The sequence below is a fragment of the Anguilla anguilla genome, chromosome 17 (genome assembly GCF_013347855.1).
Source record: "Anguilla anguilla isolate fAngAng1 chromosome 17, fAngAng1.pri, whole genome shotgun sequence".
In the NCBI taxonomy this organism is placed as follows: Eukaryota; Metazoa; Chordata; class Actinopteri; order Anguilliformes; family Anguillidae; genus Anguilla; species Anguilla anguilla.
Window position 1 is genome coordinate 26,138,229 of NC_049217.1, and position 20,701 is coordinate 26,158,929.

Consider the following 20,701-nt stretch of genomic DNA (forward strand, 5'->3'; position numbering starts at 1 on the left):
TTCTGGCCCCCGTTTAAAAAGTTTTTTCTCCCCGTTGGAGTTCTTTTTAAACCTCAACCGCTTTCTTTGTGGTTCGGCCCTGGTTTTTTTTTTGCCAAATAGTATTTCCACAGTAAACCGTGTGATAGTACCTCTGTAAAAAAAAAAAAGTGCTATGACAAATAAAACTGAAATGAATTGAACCTGTTTCACGCCTGTTCCCTCACACAGATGCACACCCCCCCCTGGTCTTGGTCTTCTCCGAACCCGCTAACGACTTGATTGGATTAATTGCTTAAGATTAGCGGCCCTGGCAGACCATGTGGTCACGGTGTTGAGTCAGAGTGGATCTGAGGCCCTGTCCGTGGGGCTGGGATAGCCCGTATGCCTGCCAGCGTGTGCGAATATTACATTACATTACATTACTCTTATCCAGAGCGACTCACACAACTTTCACATAGCATTTTACACTGCATCCATTTATACAGCAGGATATATACTGAAGCAGTGCAGGTTAAGTACCTTGCTCAAGGGTACAACGGCAGTGTCCTTACCCGGGAATCGAACCTGCGACCTTTCGGTTACAAGCCCAGTTCCTTACCCACTGTGCTACACCCCGTCCTGCGTATCTTAAGGGAGAGGTGCCCACACACTGCTCCGGCATTGGAAGGGATGGCGAGGCACTGCCCAAGACATCTCTATCCAATTCTACCCTCTTATCTATGCGTCCAGCTGGCACAGCAGTGAAAATGGAATTTGTAGCCTAATTTGCTCAGTGGATTTTTAAAAAAAATTGAACACCTTTTTTTTTTGGAATTACAAGAGCACGGCGAGTTGAATAATACTGCAAACAAAAAAAAAAGAGAAAAATCTCAGTATTCCAATGATCATTTGCTCCCACTGCTGTTTGTCAGACACGGCTGTTCCTCAGAAGTCTAAAAAGGTGCTGCCTAGCGTTGACATTCACTGTCCCGCGCGGCCCGTCCTGTCTCTCTCCGTGCTGTGTGTGTGTGTGGCGCATGACAGATCCTACCCATAAGCCCCCCCCCCTTAAACGGGGTGCACCGTCCCACCTCTTGCCCTGCGGGGCGAACTCCTCGAAGCTGAAGGTCTGCGGCGGCAGCTGGCGGCGGCGGCAGCGGCGCACGTAGCCCAGGTACGGCTCCCCCGGCTCCACCGGCCGGCACGTCAGCTCCAGGTTGTGGTAACCCTGGGGAACCTCCTCCGTATGCTTCCGCTGGTAGTAGAACATGTTGACCGTGATCTGCGCGGACGGATGAAAGGAGGCCACCCGTAAGACAAAGTGAGATTCACGAACGCCTACAGTTCTCCCCTCCAAGTGATCCCCTTCCCTTACCCTGCGCTCAACAGGAGCGTCATACGCTCTACACCCACCTCCCCATGACCTGTGTCCTTCCTCTACATGCACCTCCCCTCGCACAGTATCCATCCATTAAACCCACCTCCTCCAGCACAGTATCCATCCATTAAACCCACCTCCTCCAGCACAGTATCCATCCATTAAACCCACCTCCTCCAGCACAGTATCCATCCATTAAACCCACCTCCTCCAGCACAGTATCCGTCCATTAAACCCACCTCCTCCAGCACAGTATCCATCCATTAAACCCACCTCCTCCAGCACAGTATCCGTCCATTAAACCCACCTCCTCCAGCACAGTATCCATCCATTAAACCCACCTCCTCCAGCACAGTATCCATCCATTAAACCCACCTCCTCCAGCACAGTATCCATCCATTAAACCCACCTCCTCCAGCACAGTATCCGTCCATTAAACCCACCTCCTCAGCACAGTATCCATCCATTAAACCCACCTCCTCCAGCACAGTATCCGTCCATTAAACTCACCTCCTCCAGCACAGTATCCGTCCATTAAACCCACCTCCTCCAGCACAGTATCCATCCATTAAACCCACCTCCTCCAGCACAGTATCCGTCCATTAAACCCACCTCCTCCAGCACAGTATCCGTCCATTAAACCCACCTCCTCCAGCACAGTATCCGTCCTTTAAACCCACCTCCTCCAGCACAGTATCCGTCCTTTAAACCCACCTCCTCCAGCACAGTATCCATCCATTAAACCCACCTCCTCCAGCACAGTATCCATCCATTAAACCCACCTCCTCCAGCACAGTATCCGTCCATAAGACCCACCTCCTTTAGCATGGTGTCCCCTGCGCAGATGAGCTTGCGAACGTGGACGATGATTCGCTCCTTCGCCTTTTCCAGCTCCTCTTGGTGCATCGTAGCATCATAGATGCACTGTTTGTACAGCAACTCTGCTTCCTTCACCTGACACACAAAATACAGCACCCTGAGCACCCTCACGCTCACGCACAGAGTGGACCAAGGGACAGAGTGACGTTTTTTTTCGGTGATGGGTTGTCTGAATATGAATTGTTAGGGCTGTTCAGTTAACTTTAAACATTTATTATAAATGGGCCTTCTATGAATTCTGGGTGATATCACACTTTAGTATTCCAGAAACGCTGATGTAAGTTCGCAGTTCTGTAAGTTGCTCACAGAGAACAACGTGTGCTCAGCACTAAACCGGCTGATTCGAAATAGCATAACTCTTCAGCGTGATAGGAGAACTAATTATTGTAATCAGCTGGTTTAGTGATTGTTGGCGGAGCAAATACATGGTCAGCCTTTTTACTCTTTGAAGCCGGGTTACCCACCTCCGCTGCTTGGTAAACACATTATAAAGGAACCATACTTATTAACGAGGTTCCTTTATAATGTGTTTGAATGTGTTACGTGCATATCAATGAACCCTTATTAATAATAGACAATAGTATTGGATTAGTGTGTGCAGGGATGTACGTTCTTTACACCGAAAACAGCATTATGACATCATCGCCATCGTCATCATCATCATCATCGTCATCTTCATCAGGAGAAAGCGGATTTCTCCTCTCACCTTGGTCTGCGCCTCGTCCTTAGACTTCCTCCTCTTGTCCAGGGTCCGCTGCCCCCCCATGGCCTCCTCCCCCGCCTTGGCCTTCTCCAGGTCCTCCGAGCGCTGCATGTACTGCTGCCGAGCCTTCTTCAGAGCCGCCAGCGCCTCGTTCTGCCGCAACAGCACAGCGTCAACATGTGCGTGCACACGCACACACACACACGCACTCGTGCACACAGAAACTCCCAGAATCAGACACAGGTGCGACCAAGCAGCATGTGTGTGTGGATGCCTTCATAAAGCACTGCGGTACTGCCGATACACATTTGTATTTGTGCTGAGGCTACGTTTTTCCTGAAAGATTGTCCAGACCATTACGATAGCACCGTTTACTGTGCTAGCTAGCGCCAACCCGCACCACCAAAAGGCTTGATCCAGACCCCGTTCCACACGCTCACTGCAAGCATTAAAAAATACGACGACGAAAACAGCAACCGCGGCTAACGGCCTCGTGCTCCGTCAAAACGCGGCCGTTGGGGGCGCGAGGGACGGACGGACGGACACGAACGCGCGCGGACAGAACGGAGGGACACGCGGACGTCTACCATCTTCCTCTGCTCCTTGCTCCACTGCTCCTTGAATTCCCGGCGCCACTTGTCAATCTCGTTCCTCTTGGCGGCCAGAGCCTGAGAAAGAAAGACCAGCGTGAGTGTGATCCTGGGAGTGACATCATCTATGACACGCCCCCCCCCCTGCTGTGACCTCACAGTGCCCCTCTCTCTCTCTGCTTGTACCTGGTAGCAGCGCTGCTGCAGAAGCTCTCCTGTCTGCTTGCTGCTTGTGCAGTTCTTCACATCCTGCTCCAGAGCCATGGTGTAGATGTACTGCAACGGCATCATGTCCTGCGGAGAGAGAGACAGCGTCACACACACACACACACACACACACACACACACACACACATACATATACATGCTCGCTCTCTCTTTCTCTCTCTCTCTGTCTCTCTCTCTCACTCTCTCTCTCTCACGCACACACCCACATACTTCATACCCACATACCACATACTTCATTCATACGCTTACAATCACAGACACGCACTCGGTCACAAAGGCACACACCCACACGCACGCACACAAACAGACACACACACTTGCTCAGTATTTTAGATTTTCGTTCAGTCACAGACAGACACACTCACACACACTATAACCCGAATGTGAGAGCGATGACAGGGATGACAGCCGGGGGGGGGGGGTGTGTGTGTGGGGGGTGGGGGGGGTTTTACCTGCTGTGCGACGCAGGACCGGGCCGTCTCTGCGGCCTTCATGACGTTCTTGGCGAACTCTTGTTCTACAGGAGGAGAGTGACATCACTGAACCCCCCCACTGGACAAAGTACAGCACCACCTAAACTAATGCCGGGCTCCACCTCCACCTACAACTTACTGTTACCAGAGGGGTGAAACTGCACTTTATCTGTGCAGCTGGGTGGGGCTCAGAAGAACATCCTGTCCAGCAGGGTCACAGACATGCAGCTGATGTGTGATGGTGTAAAGGATATGCAAGCCTGTATGAGTTTCACACACACACACGCCCTCTCAGACACACTGTTCTGCATGACGCACGAATGACTTATCTGTCATCTGCTGGATGTGATCACTGAGTGCAGGCCACATTTTTGCTATTCTGAATTTACAGGAAATGCTTCACACTGCTGCTCTGACCGCTGCTCCACACTCCTGCTCTGACCACTGTACCACACTGTTGCTCCGACCACTGCTGCTCTGAACGCTGCTCCATACTGCTGCTCTGACCGTTGCTCTACACTGTTGCTCTGACCACTGCTCCACACTGCTGCTCTGAACGCTGCTCCACACTGCTGCTCTGCTGCTGCATTGACTTCACATAACCACCTGCCTCTGGATACCTGCTGTTGTTTGCTAACACGGCCTGACTGTTCCTCAACAGAAACCGCAAAATGGCCACCAATCTTGTGTTTCCGAACACCTGACCTGATCTGTCTGTAACCCCATATGCATTTGTATTCCTGTCTGTTCATGACATGGACAGAGAGGCACTGGCACTAACAGGTGGACAGGGATATAGACAGGTGAACAGGAGTATCGACAGGCAGACGGGAATACGGACAGTTAGACAGGTAAAGGACTGACTCACCCAAACTAATCCTCTTGTCCATCCAGGTGAGCAGGTCCTTGGCGTACTTGCACCACATTTTGGCGTACTGCAGGGCGACCTCCACGCCCCCCTCGCATCGACACAGAGCCTGGTCAGCGTCCTGGGCTGAGAGCGAGTACATAAGCATCACTGTGGGCCTGCACCCCCTCCACCCCCTAGCCCCTCCCAAAAAACACACAACGTCCTCCAGAAACAGAGAGTCTTATAGCCTCTGTGACCGGCTGTGTCTGTAAGACATCACATATATCCCAGGATGAAAAACGGGAAAAAAAAAACGAAACAAAGTAGGTATGGAGCGATAGTCTTTTCCTCAGGGTCAAACAGACAGAGGGAGACCGAATCTGCTCAACCCCAGGGCAACAGCTTAACAGGACAATCCGGCTTCAGCAAAGGCCTTGACCGCAGCGCGTGGCTCCGCCCCCTCCCGCGGCGGCGCGTACGGGCATGACGGCCGCTTTCCTCCGGCTGAGCGCTCGGTCATCGGCGGGTGTGGCGCTACGGTACCGGGCTCGGCTGCTCCCTCCCGGGCTCGAACGGGGGTGGAGATTCGGGCGGAGGCCGACCGGAGCGAGGGACCGGGCCGGCCACGCCTCCGCGCCTTGCTCCCACAAACTCCGCCCACCGGCACCAGCTCCAGAACAAGTCCTACCGACCGACCGCGGGGATGTCTATAGTCCGAAGCACACCCCCACCCGGTGGTTAAAGGGTTCTTGTGTCTCCATGGAAACACGTTGCCGTGGTCTTCTGTTGCCGTGGGCATGTGCTGCTGTCCAAGAGCTCTCCTGCCACCACGGGAACGTCACGCGGTTATGCGTCTGTCGTCAGACCGGAACCAGCTCGAGCCCACTCAGTTCTCTCTCCCTCCCCTATCGTTCCATCCTTCGGTCTCTCACCTTTCTTTTTTTATCTATTGTCTGTCTGCCGCTTCCTGTCCTCCGGTTCCTCTTTCTTCCCCTCTGCCAAAGTTCTTTTCCCCCCTCCCCTCTCTCTCGCTCTCTCTCTCGCTCGCTCTCTTTCGCTGTCCGTCTCACCTGATAAAAACTGGCAGGGTTGTTTTTTAACTGAGGCTAAGAATGCTACCTCTACAGCGGGCTTCAGGAGCGGGACGGGCACCCAGCTCACTGCCTCCAGGCCGCCCCCCCCCCCCCCCTCCCGCCGCCCCCTCAGCCCCACTGACCTTTGTCTTCCTCTGTCCTACGACACACCCCCCCCAGTTTTCACTTCTCTCATTCACGCACAAACGATATGCTGTCTTCACCAGACGATCTCTCTACCGCAGAACAAGCACAAACCCCAGCGAGGTCCAGGTCGCTCATCCAGAGGAACACACAGAAATCCCTGCCTCTCGAGCGTGGCTCCTTTTACGAACAAAATCAGTGCGACCCAACCAAATCCCCCAGAAAACGGATTGAGTCTACGACACAGAGCTAATCTGATCCTCTCTCTCTCTCTCTCTCTCTCTCTCTCTCTCTCTCTCCCCCTCTCCTGTTTTAATAAACAGCATCATCAAAACAAAAACTATTTCAAATACATATATACATATATATATATAATACAGTATTTATATATAATTTTAGAATTTATAAATGCATACTTTTCAATAATTTCATTATTATTTATTAATAACAGTACTATTCATTAATAAAATTAATAATATTCATTGTTTTCAAATTCCAATGGGTTTTTCCGGTGATACATGAACTTGCGTTGCTAAAACACTTGCATACAATCTCTCTCTTTCTTTCTCTCTCTCCCCACTCTCAACCCTCCCTCCTGACCCAGAACCTTTGGCAGGGGATAATCTGGGGTCAGATCCACATTGCTGAGTAACAGGCATTAGAATGGCGTAGGGTTTGCCCCCTGGGGTGAGACAGTGTGCCCAGCAAAAGCACAGTGTGGACACACACACACACACACACACACACTTGCCTCTCCCCTACACTACATCTACTTGTCCCTCTGTCCTGCCTGTCTATCTGTTCACCAGTGACGTGCACTCACTTTAAGGGTTCATACACTCTGTCTACCCCTCGCTTTACACACACACACACACACATTACAGCGCCTCTGATTCTGATCTCAATGCTTTTCTGTCACAGATAGTGATTCTACTGGTGTAGTTCATGGGGTTGATTTAAAGTACATGGAATCAGAGCTGATCCCTCAAGGCAGTTGGCTGAGAGAACATGATGTTGCCTCTAACCTCAAATTTCAAATGTCTTCAAACAGCTGCTGATCTGACTCCACTCCCGAAAGTTAACTCCACCCACTTATCAGAACTCCTCCCACTATCATCAAAACTACAAACTGAATTACAAACTTCCCTCTCCTCTCTTCCTATCCCCTCGCTTGCCGTACAAATCAACTGGACTGAAGATGAATCAGTTAGCAGCTGTCCCCTCCCAGCCCACTCCTCCTCTCATAAGCCCATTACTGCAGCTAATTAGCGTGCGAGTCTAATTACCTGTAAAGCAGGGCGGTGACAGAGGGGAGATTACACTGTGTGCAACTCAGAGGGAAGCTCTGTAAGGCTGTGTAGGACCACAGGTGGCCCTCCGGGGATGAACACGGACACACACACACACACACACACAAACACACAGGCACATACACGCACACACACACACACGCACACACAGACATACACATACCAGACACACGAGAGCTGGGACCGGGTGGGGGGAGAAAAAAAAAAAAAAAAAAAAAAACAGTGACAGCTGACCAGGACCCTGTCCCACGACTGACACACCCCTTCACCTTTGACCTCTCACCCTAAAAAGACGAAGGGTGAACGTCCTACCTGAGAGCACCCCATCCTTCTCGTCCCCCTCTGAGCGGAGCTCTCCACCGTATCCGTCCTCAGACTGAGGAGAGAGAGAGAGAGAGAGAGAGAGAAGCAGGTCACACAAACTGAGCTAATGGAAGTACAACTCAATGTTCAGCACTGCTACAAAAGCACAGCGGAAATGCTAAAGGAACACAGCAGGAATGCTACAGTAATACTACAGGAAACCGACTGGAATACTTAGGAAATACTATAGGAACACTGCAGGACTACTACAGCCTTAACAGATTTAAGTTTGAGTACATCTGTTCCCGCGTCACACCGACAGAATCAACCGTTGACAAGCGTAAATTAATAACCGTGGTCTCGTCCAGCTCTGCACTCCCGGTGGTTTCCGTGGAGACGGTCTCTGGGATGGACTGGGTGTCGGGGTCCGATAGCAGCTCGTCCACCGTGCTGAATCACACAGGGCACACAGACGATGTCACATTCACACGCGCACCCAAGTGACAAAGACATGTACAATTACAGAGACACGTGGGGGAAAAAATAAACGATCGATCGATCGATTGATCGATAGATCGATAGATTCCTTAATTGTCATTGCACAGTGCACAACGAAATTCAGTAGCAATCCCGAAGGTGCGTTCACACACAACGAACAGCAATTAAAAATAGAACAGAGTTCAAGATAAACTAATTTAGGGTGCTAAATATGTATAAAATGTATATATTTGCAATAACAATAAAACAATAAGATATAAAACAAAACAATACAATACGGTAAGATTAGCAGCTGAGATATTGCACTTGAGGATATTGCACATTTGCTGAACTGCAGTGGCCCTATGTACAAGTAGTGCAGACACATTGGATAATGGACAGACACATTAATGCAGAATTTATGGCAAGTCTCTCTCTCTCTCTCTCTCTCTCTCTCTCTCTCTACTAAACACATATGTTGTGTACCCAAGAGGCAAGACTGAGGCAATGATTGCTAACTCAAAACACTGGAGTCCACTGGATGGAAGCTACTGTGCTATACTTCAGATATTTCTCCCACAGACCTGACACGGAATGCCACTGAGCTTTATTCATTGCAAATGGCGGCAGTGAAACTGGGCTTGTGACTAAGAGGTTGTAGGTTCAAATCCAAGGTAGCCTTGAGGTGGCACTTAGCTGGAATCGCTGCAGAACACATCCAAATGGATTGAATATACAAAGGCAAACACATACATGTCCCCAGCAGTAGATTCACCATGATAATTCAGTCCCGGTCACTAGTGTATGTCTGTCGCTTTATGAATTAAGGTCAGTAAGCCACCGCTCACATTATTCTACAGTAGAGCATGTGATACATACCCTTGAACCAGGGACAGCTCAAGGTTGTCGAAATCACGGAAAATCTCGCTGTAGCGTTTGGTCTCTGATGTCTTGGTTTGGCTCCTAACATCTGAAATGAAGAAGAAATCTTTAAAAAATCTTTACCAGTGGGACACAAATCCCTGTAGCACAGATAGCAGTGGGACACAAATCCCTGTAGCACAGATAGCAGTGGGACACAAATCCCTGTAGCACAGATAGCAGTGGGACACAAATGTTTGTAGCACAGATAGCAGTGGGGCACAAATCCCTGTAGCACAGAAACCAGTGGGACAAAAACACCTGTAGCACAGGCACGTACTACAGTGAATTAAAAACAAATGGAAACACTTCAGACAAGTATGTGCCAAGTGGAGGTATGGCTCATTGATGGAGAACATAACATCACAGCATGCACAGCGTTGTGTATTTTAAAAATGCTGAACGGTCCTGGTTTCCTGTAATCAAGACTGAAATAGCTGCAAGAGGAGACGTCACTGAGCGGTGAACACCGGGGTGAGTTGGCAGGGGTGTCACTGACCAAGACAGCTCAACTTCCTTTCAATGTTACACAAGCAATGGTGTTAAAGGTGATGTCAGCATGAAACACCAAGGGGAACAGTATCTCCAGGAAAGGGCCTCAGTGGGCGGAAGTTGCTTTATTCAGGACCTGCATGCGTGGGCATTGAGCTGAAGGGCCAGGCAAAGCAGGCCAGCAAACTGCAGACGGGTCGACCACGAATTTCACCCTGCAAATTTTCACCCAGTTAAAATTCAAAGCGGCGACGGCTCAGCGACCTAGCGAGTAAATTTACGGATGGCACAGGCATTTTCTCTTCGCTAAATGTATGTGTAGCAATACAGCTGTTTCGCAGTTGACTTAGTTAATGCACTCGTGTCTTAATTACTGCTTGTATTTTTGCATAGACTGCGCTGTTGCTGTTCTTGTTTGTGTTAAACCTACATGGTCCAAATTTAATTATGCGGTTGTTCCCTGCACTTGGAACGGTACTTCTCTCTAGGGTTTTCGACACACCTGTTCCTGGTTATGGTTATACACTTTGTCGTACTTTGTCTGCCAAATGCCTGTAATGTAATAATGTAACAACGAGGCCTGTAGCACACGAATATTTGCATACGTCACATCTACGCTTTAGGCACTTAGCAGACGGTCTTATCCAGGGCAGCTTACGGATCCTTTGCGCATACAACTCATTTACGTAGCAGCATATCTACAGCAGATTTTCAGGCTGTGCACTTCGCTTAAGGGCACAAAAGCAGGGCCACGGCTGGGAATCAAACCCGCAACCTACGAGCTGTGAGGAATGAATGCGTTGGGTTTGAAACGCATCTCAGCAACAGAAACAAACCTTACGCCTGCCGTCGCCTGTGACCTCTGCGATCGGCGTACTGCCGAGGCACTCTCTTCCTGACCGACTGATCCGGAGAGGCATTATGAACAGACACAAAATGGGAGAAAAGAAAGAGGCTGTGCTAAATGTGTTAGAGGAAGGAAGATGGTTTGTGAGAGAGAGAGAGAGAGAGAAGAAGAGACTGGGGGTTGACGGAACTCGTGCGCGAATGAGAAAGAGAGAGCAATGCTTAGCGAAAGATACGATTTTGCCAATTTTTCTCAAAAGATTTCTCAAAATATTTGCGGCTTTGCTGAGCCAAGGAAGTCAGAGGAATGCAGGTGGGAGGATCAGCAACTTCCAGGAACTATGCCCCCCTCTGCCCAGCTTGGGCCCTGCTGTGCACCCAAAAGGATGCACCCCTTGGCAAGAGCTTTGGTACCCCCAAACAAAGTGAGAGGACCTCTCATGCACCCCAACCAAACCCCATTGCCTCTCTATCTCCCGTATTTAATCCTCAAATTTGCTACAGTTGGTCAAAGTATTAAGTCCATGAATCATAATGAGTTACATTATGCACATTGCTAAAGCTTTTGGTTCTTCGGTGCCATGGAAGATTCTTAAGCAGTGGTGTCAAACTCGTGCCATGGAGGGCCGTGTGTATGCAGGTTTTCATTCCAGCCTCAGATCTTGATTATATAATTAGTTAAATTATTTGCTGAATTAGGGATGCAGGTTTGTGCACAATGGTGACCCGACGTCTATGGTGACCCGCATTGTCTAAATAAAAATTTTCTTATATTCTGTGCTTCAATGCAGTTAAACGCATATGGCTGAATGAGTAATTGGACTCAATTAAGGCAGCATTAATTGGTTGGAATGAAAACCTGCATACACACGGCCCTCCATGGCACGAGTTTGACACCACTGTTCTTAAGTATACAAGCAGGTCAAAAGCAAAAAACAATTGCAGAAACAGGCAATTTTACACACACACACACAAAACACACATGCACATGCACGCGCACACACTTCTCCTTGTTTCATAAGGACGTTTGAAGACTCCAAAATGACCTATAAGAAAACAAAATGCCTCACATTGCAACTTGAATCAGGGAAACGGATAAAAAGGAAGTGACATAGAAAGAGAAATAAGAGTGGGTGAGAGTGAGAGAGGCAGGGAGGAAATAAGAAGAGAGGGGCAACGCAGAGCACTTCCTCGTTTGCAGCTCTTGTGAAAGGCGTTCATAAACCCCATGAACATGCAGAACCCTTCAGGTTCACAGGAAGTAGGCCACGTGGCACAGCCATAGCCTTTATCTGAAGGGGTTTTTTTTTTTTTGGTCACTCAATCACATTTTTTTAACCTAAATTATGCCTCATAAGGCAGTGAAATAAGGATGTTTAATTCATGAGTGGCCATTGAAAATACGCACTGGTACATGTCAACACAAAGGTATATTATCCTGGATAAATGCAGTCCATTTATGCAGGTATACCGACAAGCTGACGAAGACGAGGACGTGCATGACAGTAATGGCCTACTCATTGTGGTGGGTGCTATAAAAACAGTGCAGTATGGCTTTAAATTTCGGGGAAAAAAAACATTTCAGGATTTTAATTGTTTGCCATAATACGATGCTGTGCATGACCAAAACACGTTGCCTTGAAAAAATTTTTTATTTTATTTTTACCGAGTGTCCCCATGTAGCGTAGGCTTCAGCATAGTAGCATGTATATGGTTCCTGAGACAATGGCCAGAGACTCATGTCCCCTGCAGGGGACAAAAGCAATTGTCAGCATTTAGGAGGATAAGTAGGGGGTTTAGCTGGCTCCACGGGGTTTCCACATTCTGGCTAAAACAGGACTGCAAAGGCACCCGAACCAGCCCAAACCAGATTTCAGCCACCTCAGGGCGTTTCAGCTAAAACAGAGACCGAAGGCTGAAGTGCTACACCTGAGTGTTAACTGATTCAGGCAAATTTAACCAAAAGAACAGCAAAACCCTTTGCAAGCTCTCCCGCTCTCTCTCTCTTTCTCTCTTTCTTTCTCTCTCTCATATAGGTCGACCACATCCTGTTCATTAAGTGCATCAGGTTTTCGCTCTGCAAGTAAAACAAGGGGATCCTTTTTAAACGACGGTTATTTTTAAATCAATATTCGTGCTGCTTGATTTAAAAAAACAACATTTCCCAGTCTCCAGTTAAAACCATAAACCCCTAAAAAATAATGGGGTGTGAAGTTACAACATCAAAGCGTAACGTGTCCTCATTTGCCTTCTGGGACAGTGCCCTCAGTACCCATTTTCAAAAAGAACAAGCACATTTGGGCACCCTTTTGTGGTTTCCAAACCACCCTCAAATCTAGTTCACTCACAAAATCCACAATGCAAATCATTTCCCTCCCCTCAACACAGTAAATCCAGCTGTTGTTTCTTATTATGTAAAATATGTTCCGTAATACATAAGTGCATCAGAAAAAACTGAAAACAGTGAAACAGGTCTAAATGTATATCCGTTTATGAATGTGTTAATGTGCTAGAACATCAATGATAAACAGCTTCCCAGTGCATTCTGGGCACTGTAGGCAGAAAGGACTGAAGAGAGAGGTACTCCATTTCATGCATACATACATACACCAAAAGCATGTGGACATACCTTGGTCGGGGGCTGTTTTTCATGGTTTGGGCTGGGCCCCTAAGTTCCAGTGAAGGCAGATCTTAATGCTACAGCATACAATCACATTCTAGAAGATTCTGTGCTTCCCTAACTGTTTGGGGAAGGTCCTTTGCCGTTTCAGCATAACTTGACTGGCCGGCACAGAGCCTTGACCTCAACCCCATCCAACACCTTTGGGATCAAGAAAAGCCAACTGCGAACCAGGCTTAATGGCCCAATCAGTGCCCAAACTCGCTAATGCTCTTCTGGCTGAATGGAAACAAATCTCTGCAGCAATGCTCCAACATCTAGTATGAAGCCTTCCCAGAAGAGGTTGTTATAGCAGCTCCATATTAATGTCAATAATTTTGGATGAGATGTTTGATGTCAGGTGGCCACATACTTTTGGCCATATAGTGTTTGTGTGTGTGTGTGTGTGTGTATATATATATATATATATATATATATATACACAAACCAGCACAAACCACCCAACAGCCACAAATATCTATCTATCTATATAGATAGATATTTGAGGCTGTTGGGTGGTTTGTGCTGCCAGAGCAGTGGTTTACAATGTACCAACGTGCCAAATGGTCTGTGCCTGTTCTGATTTTGCCCAGCAGAGCTCATAGCTCCCACAGTTGTTCATATTGGATAGAATATCGAGATGGACTCCTAGAGGGTGAATCCTGCAACTGCAGACTGGCAACATAGTAAGTGAACAGATAGCTTCAGAAAAGGGCACCTCCAACTTACAAATTCACAACAAATTTCTACTTAAATCCCAGCCTGACGCTTACAGTGCACCTACATTAAGGCAAGCGTGTGCAACTGGTGCACACCACAGTTAGACCTTAATTAAACGAACATCTGGAAGTACCTGAATCAGTTATAGAATGAAGCAGAGGCAGATAAAAGTTTTTTTTTTTTTTAAACACCCCCTGAAATGCTCAAAAATATAGTCTTCCACATCTTTCAATCTTTCCGCCTTACATTACCATTCCAAATGAATAACATAACACAGAGAGCTCATAACTAGGCTGGCTGCCTTAGTTTTAAACTCTCGCCCTTAATACGGTTTCTTGATTACATACATTTCCCAGGTATGATGAAGGAGAAGGACACACTGTATACACACACTCTCTCTCTGTTTGCACACACAAACACACTCACAAACACACACACACACACACACTCTCTCTCTCTCTCACTTTCTGTACAAACACATACACTCTCACTCTCTATACAAACACACACACTCTCTCATTTTCTGTACAAACACACACACACACACTCTCTCTCTCTCTCTCTCAATACAAACACGCACACACTCTCTCCCTCTCTCTAAACGAACACACACACACACAGCCACACACACACACACTCTCTCATTCTCTCTCTCTCTTTCTCAATACAAACACACACACACACACACACTCTCTCTCTCTCTCTCTCTCTCTATATATATATATATATATATATAGACGAACACACACACACACAAACACACACTCTCTCTCTCTCTCAATACAAACACACACACACACACTCTCTCCCTCTCTCTATACCAGCACACACAAACACAACTCTGGGCCAACATGGAGGATGAATGTACAGGAAGCCACCAGCACACTTCTGCAGCAGCAGCGCAAGAGGCAGCAGCACCAAGAGAGGAACGGGGGGGAAAAGGGCCCTTGAATTCACAGACCGGAACAGAACAAAAAAAAATCTACCAAACATAAAGAGTGAGACACAGAGAAGATGAAGGAAGAAGAAGAAAAGAAGAAGGAAGAGGAACAGACTCAGGAGAGCCCAGAACGGCTGAGAGGGCAGAGTTACGGTTAGTGAGAGGGGTGACCGAAATCAGCTGCTCGACACACAGTAACGGAGGCAGAGGGGAGAGACGGTCCTGCTGCGTCCCTGCGTCCCCCCCACCCCTAAATGCCCCCCACTGCCTCCTGTGAAGGAGTGTCTGCACTCACCCTGGGGCTTGGCGTCCTCCATCTCCTCTGATCTCTGCTGCTTCCTGTGTCAGCCTCCCGCCCTCCTCCTCCCTCTCCCTCTCTTTTTCACTTGTTCTCTCTCTCATGTGCCTCCACTCGCTCCAAACCTACAAGCCGCTGACCCTCACTCTCGTCTCTCCATTTCAGACCATCCTCTTCATCTGCTCTCTCACTTCCTCTCTCTCTCTCTCTCTCTCTCTCTCACACACACGCGCGCGCACTCAGACTTTCGCACCCTCTCACACAGTCCCCTGCCAAACAAGACAACTTCAGACCAGAAGCTCAACCCTCGCTTCTATTGGTTTCTGCATACACACACACACATATAAACGCATGCGTACACACGCGCATGCACACGCACACACACACACACAGAGGAGAAAAAAAAGATTGTTGTGGGCGTTTTTTGATCTATCTCTGTCCCTGGCCATGACGGTCTCCCTCCCACTCAGCTTCTCTCTCTCTCTCTCTCTCTCTGAAAGAGCTGTGTCAGTTTTTTTCCCCTGCTGGTTGAGGTTTCCTAATACCCTTTCACCAGCGCAAAAAGAGGAAGCGTGGCTGCACCTTGCTGTAGGGCACACCTACAGTATCCACTCGTCCTCTTTGCGTCCTCTTTGTGAGTGTGTGCGCACTTTTAGGTACTTGTGTACCTGTGCAATAATCTGTGTCTGCAACTTACATGTGCACTTGCATAAGTGTGTGTGTGTGTTTCTGATAAACCAAAAGATATAACCGTTGACCAATTCAATTGTCTTAAGTTAAATTGCTTAATATCTGTTCAGATATTGAAGACATCAAAATTCTTGTATTTTTTTGTGGCAGGACTGCCCAACCCTGTTCCTGGAGATCTACCATCCTGTAGGTTTTCATTTCAACCTCAATTTGGCACACCTGATTCTACTAATTAGAAGCTCAATGAGATCGCCAGCTGTTGAATGAGGTGCGCTTTGTTCAGGTTGGAGTGAAAACCTACCAGACTGTACATCTTCAGGAAAATATACGTATCTCTAGAGCAGTGGTTCTCAACCTCGGTCCTGGGGGCCCGCTGTGTATGCTGGTTTTCGTTCCGACCACAATTGCAATTCGTGAGATTCAATCAGAATTTTAACAAGCTGTTAATTTTTCTTAATTAGGTGTTTTTCATTCTTAAGCCACATTATGTCAGAAATTGCTATGCATGGCATGAAGAATAAAATCCCATTGTGTTATTGTGTTGCTTTTTAAGTGATTGCAATTTCAAACAATCACTTTAAAAAAGGTAACATTTTTAACAGCTCAAATTAACGAGGTGAATTAATAGGCTCCTAATTAGGTTGCTGAACACATGTGTTTAAGTGCTTTAAGTGCATAATATTTCCCTTAAACTAATTAGCACAATACAGGTTTGACTCATTATCATTTTCTTTGTTTTTGAATTCTTCGTTATCTATCAAATGATTAGATTTACTGGCCAGGTGTCCACACTTTCCCCAATTAGGAACCTGTTGATTTGCCTCAGTCTTTATTATGATTAGTTAAAAAGTTTTTTTTTTTTTTTTTTTTTTTAAACATCTTTACATAATCGCCTACAATATAGCACAATGTGAATACGGGACTTTGATTCTTTATGGCATGCATAGCTATTTCTGACACAAAGTGGCTTAAGTGGGCAAATAATCCCTCTGACATGAGAAGCACCTAATTAAGCAAAAATAATAGCTTGTTACAATTCCGGGACTGCAATTGTGGTTGGAACGAAAACCAGAATACACAGTGGGCACCCAGGACCAAGGTTGAGAACCACTGCTCTAGAGCAAGAGTGCAGCACCCCCTGCTGGTGGATGTACACCTTGCAGGTGCAATGGGACAGGGGACGGGAGGTAAACCTTGCAGGGAGAGTCGCAGGGTAGAGAAGGCGTGGCACAGGGGAGGGCAACTCAGGGATGGGAACCGTTCGGTTAGGGGCCTGAGGGAGTCCCACAGGCCCTGGAGTCCATCATCCACCTGCATCTGCGGGGGGCCATCAGGGTCTGAGATGGAGAGGGGAAAGGCAGCGTAGCATAATGGGTAAGGAGCTGGTCTTGTAACCTAAAGGTCACAGGTTCGATTCCCAGACAGGACACTGCCGTCGTACCCTCGAGCAAGGTACTTAGCCTGCATTGTTTCACTATACATCCAGCTGTATAAATGGATGCAAGGTAAATGCTACGTAAGAAGAGTTGTGTAAAGTCGCTCTGGATAAGAGCGTCTGCTCAATGCCTGTAATGCAAATGTAATGTAAAGGAACCGGACATACAGACAGACCGATGTGGAGGAAGACAGAGCAAGAAAGATGGTCAGACAATGTATGCTGCAGCATGACAAAGTATAAAATAAATATGCAAGCCCATACACATTTTCACAGCACAGCCCGACATTAAATGCATCTGCGTAATTACACAGTAGAGCGCCTTACTAACAGATAAAGGGTTTCTGAGTCGGTGTTCAGCAAGTGGTCACGCGAAAAACAAGTCTGCAGTTTACCTGACCATAAATAGCATACATCAACTCTTATTCGTGCAACGAGTTAGTAGCCCACCATTCTTCTTACAGAGCAGTTAACACGGTACTGGCGGGAAATTTTGCAGCATCCACGTATGTGGCCTACAATTAGTAAGGAACGGGGGATCCCCCAAAATTTGGGGCTTTATTGTGTGGACGTGTAAAGTTGTTTGTGAATTGTTTCTGTTTCCATAAGATCAGAAGGTGCATACGTTAATGTTCTAAAGGGCTGAGAGTGTGGTCATGGAGGTTATTTCCATAAGAAAACCCCAAAAAGTGCCGAACTCTCGGTGCTGTAGCTATAGGGTAAGCCGCCCCACCAATCCGTGACTTGGCGGGATGGCATACCAATCATGCCATGAGTCATGGCCAACCTGCCATTCGAATAATATTAACATGACGTCGCACGTTGTGAAAGGAACAGGGTTTGCGCCACCACTACCTGACTGCGACATTTGCGATGTCATCTCGCAACGCGGATCTACAGCGAATCTTATCGGAACTGCGAGCGGAATGCGGTCCACATAGATGTCGTCAAAGGATAACTGAGACAAAGGACGCGTTTTCTTCACCACATCCATCAGTTTGTCAGGAATCACACGGAAAACATGCAAGTAGACAGGTCAATATATTTAACTCAAAAAATAACATAAATGTGGACGCAGCGTTAGGACAACAGCAGAATAGCACTGCCCACATAGGCTAATAATAATAATAATAATAATAATAATGCATTGTTACTGTTTTCACCGTCAGTAGCTTACCGGGACAAAGCTCGAAAAGTTGTCTCAGTTGTTTGATGTTGTCGGCCACTGTTCGTAGTCTCGCGACCGTCCACAGGAGCTCGCGGCAGTCATCATTGGTCCCCTGTGAATCCACAGATCGAGTCTCCCGTCCAGAATCCCGTCCCGTCTCTGGCGGCTGACCTCCGTCGCTTTTGAGTGAGTTAGTGTCCGCAAATGACATGTTTTCCAGATAACATTCAATGGTTTCACAGTCAGTAAAACGTAAAAGTAGCCTACATGACTGATTTAGACTCTCGAGGTGTCACACCTGGAACTTGATCCGGAAATGTCAGTGTGTCTCAGCCCGTCCAACCCTGGTTCGACTGTCCCCTGTGGCAACTTATTCCCACACTGACCAGGCATAGATTCCGTAGAGGCATGGCTACGTGGGTACTTTAACGACATTTCCACTTCTTAAATTCCGATTTTCGTGTGGTTATTCCGTTTGAATGGTCTCACAGACAGTTAAAATCTCACATTTCCCAATGCATGGCCTCTTTTGACTTGTAGGCTACAGCTGAAAAAAACACTTTCTGAAGTCTCTAGAGCAAGTGTGCCACCTCGTTTTGTCCGTCCGCTGGCTTTTAAAATTGAGTAACCTATGTGGTGCAACGCTTTATCCGACTTTCTTGTAATACCTGCACGGACGTCATTACCCAGACTGTACTACTGTTTTGCCGGTGATAATCTCTTGTTCAACTAAGCATCTTGTCCAACCACATTCCCCTCTCGCAACATTCTTGGCGTCCTCTCAACCCTTGTTATGGCTTTAATTATTTCGAAGTGGAAATAGCCGGGCATTCGCTTTACTCCAAGAGCCAACCCGCTCGGCACCAAAATTGGGCTCAGAAAGCCGCAGAACGTTTCACCCTTAGCAAGCCAAGTATCGTACGCAGCACTTGTGGCTCTACCTGCATGTACTTAAAAGCGCATTATTTACACTTTGCGAGGGGCAGCTCTTTGACTAAAGAGTTTTAGATTAATGCCTTTTTAAACCGAGTAATGTAACTTATTCTAGGAAGTTAATGGGCATGGTGCCATGGTATGACACACAACAAAGGAGTTCACGTCAGGTACAGTGGTCTTCCCCGAACACTGACCCGCAGTCCGCAGTCACTCTCAAGAATTCAAAAATGCAGTATCACCATGTGATGTCGCTAACAAACAATCATTTATAACAAAATGCATTTCTTGGAGAATGTAAGTATATTTTGTCATATAGATGATAGAGAGGTAATATCAGGTAAATGACTGTCACTGGAAGGGTAGTAGAGGGCTGTGGGAGTAACGGGAAGGGGTAATTACAAGGAGCAGAGGGGCAGGAACTGCTACACCAGTAGTGATGTGGACACTACTCTGGTTTATCCGATACATCTGTTACGTGCCTACATGTTAACTAAGGGCATCGTAAAAGCATCAAGCTTTCAGTCAGACTAAACAGGTCAGCGATTTATTGTTGTACTATGGATATAATCTGTTCAGAAATTCAGTTTTTTTTTTTTTTTAATCTACAAGGACATTTGTAATGGCACACTGATTTGGCAGATACGGTCACAGCTCCCACCATTTACCCATTTCAAACGAGAGAAGTTGGCTGTAACTTGGAATGGCAGCCTCACAAAAGCGAACACGTGTAAAACAGCCAGCACAGACCAGACCTGGGTCAAATACGCATTTGTTTTGGATTCAAATGCTTTTCTGCGCTCCGTTGACCTCGCCTGGTGTAAACAGTCTGCCAATATGACCAGAAGGCAGCGTTCGCACTTTTTGAGAGTATTTCATTGGTTTCAATACACCAGACAAGATCAGTAAAGCGTAGAAAAGTATTTGAATCCAAAATAAATATTTATTTGACCCAGGTCTAGCAGAGACCATGGCTTGGCTACGACTTCCCCATTTCTGGATGCCAATAATATACATCATCTCTGCATTCAGAACTGCAGTTCAGTAGGTAATACTACCCACATTGTGTTAATTTCACCAAGAACCACCGCCTCCCCCCCTCAAAGAATTACATCAGATGATGACATCATCAGAATGGTTTATGGCCCCATAGTGATAGCATATTGTCACTAGAGGTGCTACTGAGCACAGTGAACAATGTAAATATTGTTCAAATCGTTAGAACAAAAG

At 47.1% G+C, this 20,701-nt stretch overlaps 1 protein-coding gene across 2 annotated transcripts in view; it reads right to left on the minus strand.

The window, feature by feature from the left end:
- gmip (GEM interacting protein) overlaps nt 1-19,199 on the minus strand; it is a 28,757-nt gene extending 9,558 nt beyond the window's left edge. Inside the window, exons 1-12 of one of the 2 annotated variants that reach the window (XM_035397800.1) lie at nt 18,548-19,199; nt 17,129-17,272; nt 9,249-9,339; nt 8,246-8,342; nt 7,902-7,965; nt 5,081-5,206; nt 4,192-4,256; nt 3,698-3,805; nt 3,509-3,589; nt 2,925-3,074; nt 2,156-2,293; nt 1,053-1,243 (exon numbers count right to left, since the gene is read on the minus strand). In XM_035397800.1, coding sequence (XP_035253691.1) covers nt 1,053-1,243; nt 2,156-2,293; nt 2,925-3,074; nt 3,509-3,589; nt 3,698-3,805; nt 4,192-4,256; nt 5,081-5,206; nt 7,902-7,965; nt 8,246-8,342; nt 9,249-9,339; nt 17,129-17,272; nt 18,548-18,749 — 1,457 coding nt within the window. In that variant the 5' untranslated portion in view covers nt 18,750-19,199. Of the gene's footprint in view, nt 1-1,052; nt 1,244-2,155; nt 2,294-2,924; nt 3,075-3,508; nt 3,590-3,697; nt 3,806-4,191; nt 4,257-5,080; nt 5,207-7,901; nt 7,966-8,245; nt 8,343-9,248; nt 9,340-15,242; nt 16,080-17,128; nt 17,273-18,547 lie in introns of those variants that run through there. The other variant, XM_035397802.1, reaches the window with a different exon arrangement.
- Between the last annotated feature and the right edge of the window lie 1,502 nt (nt 19,200-20,701).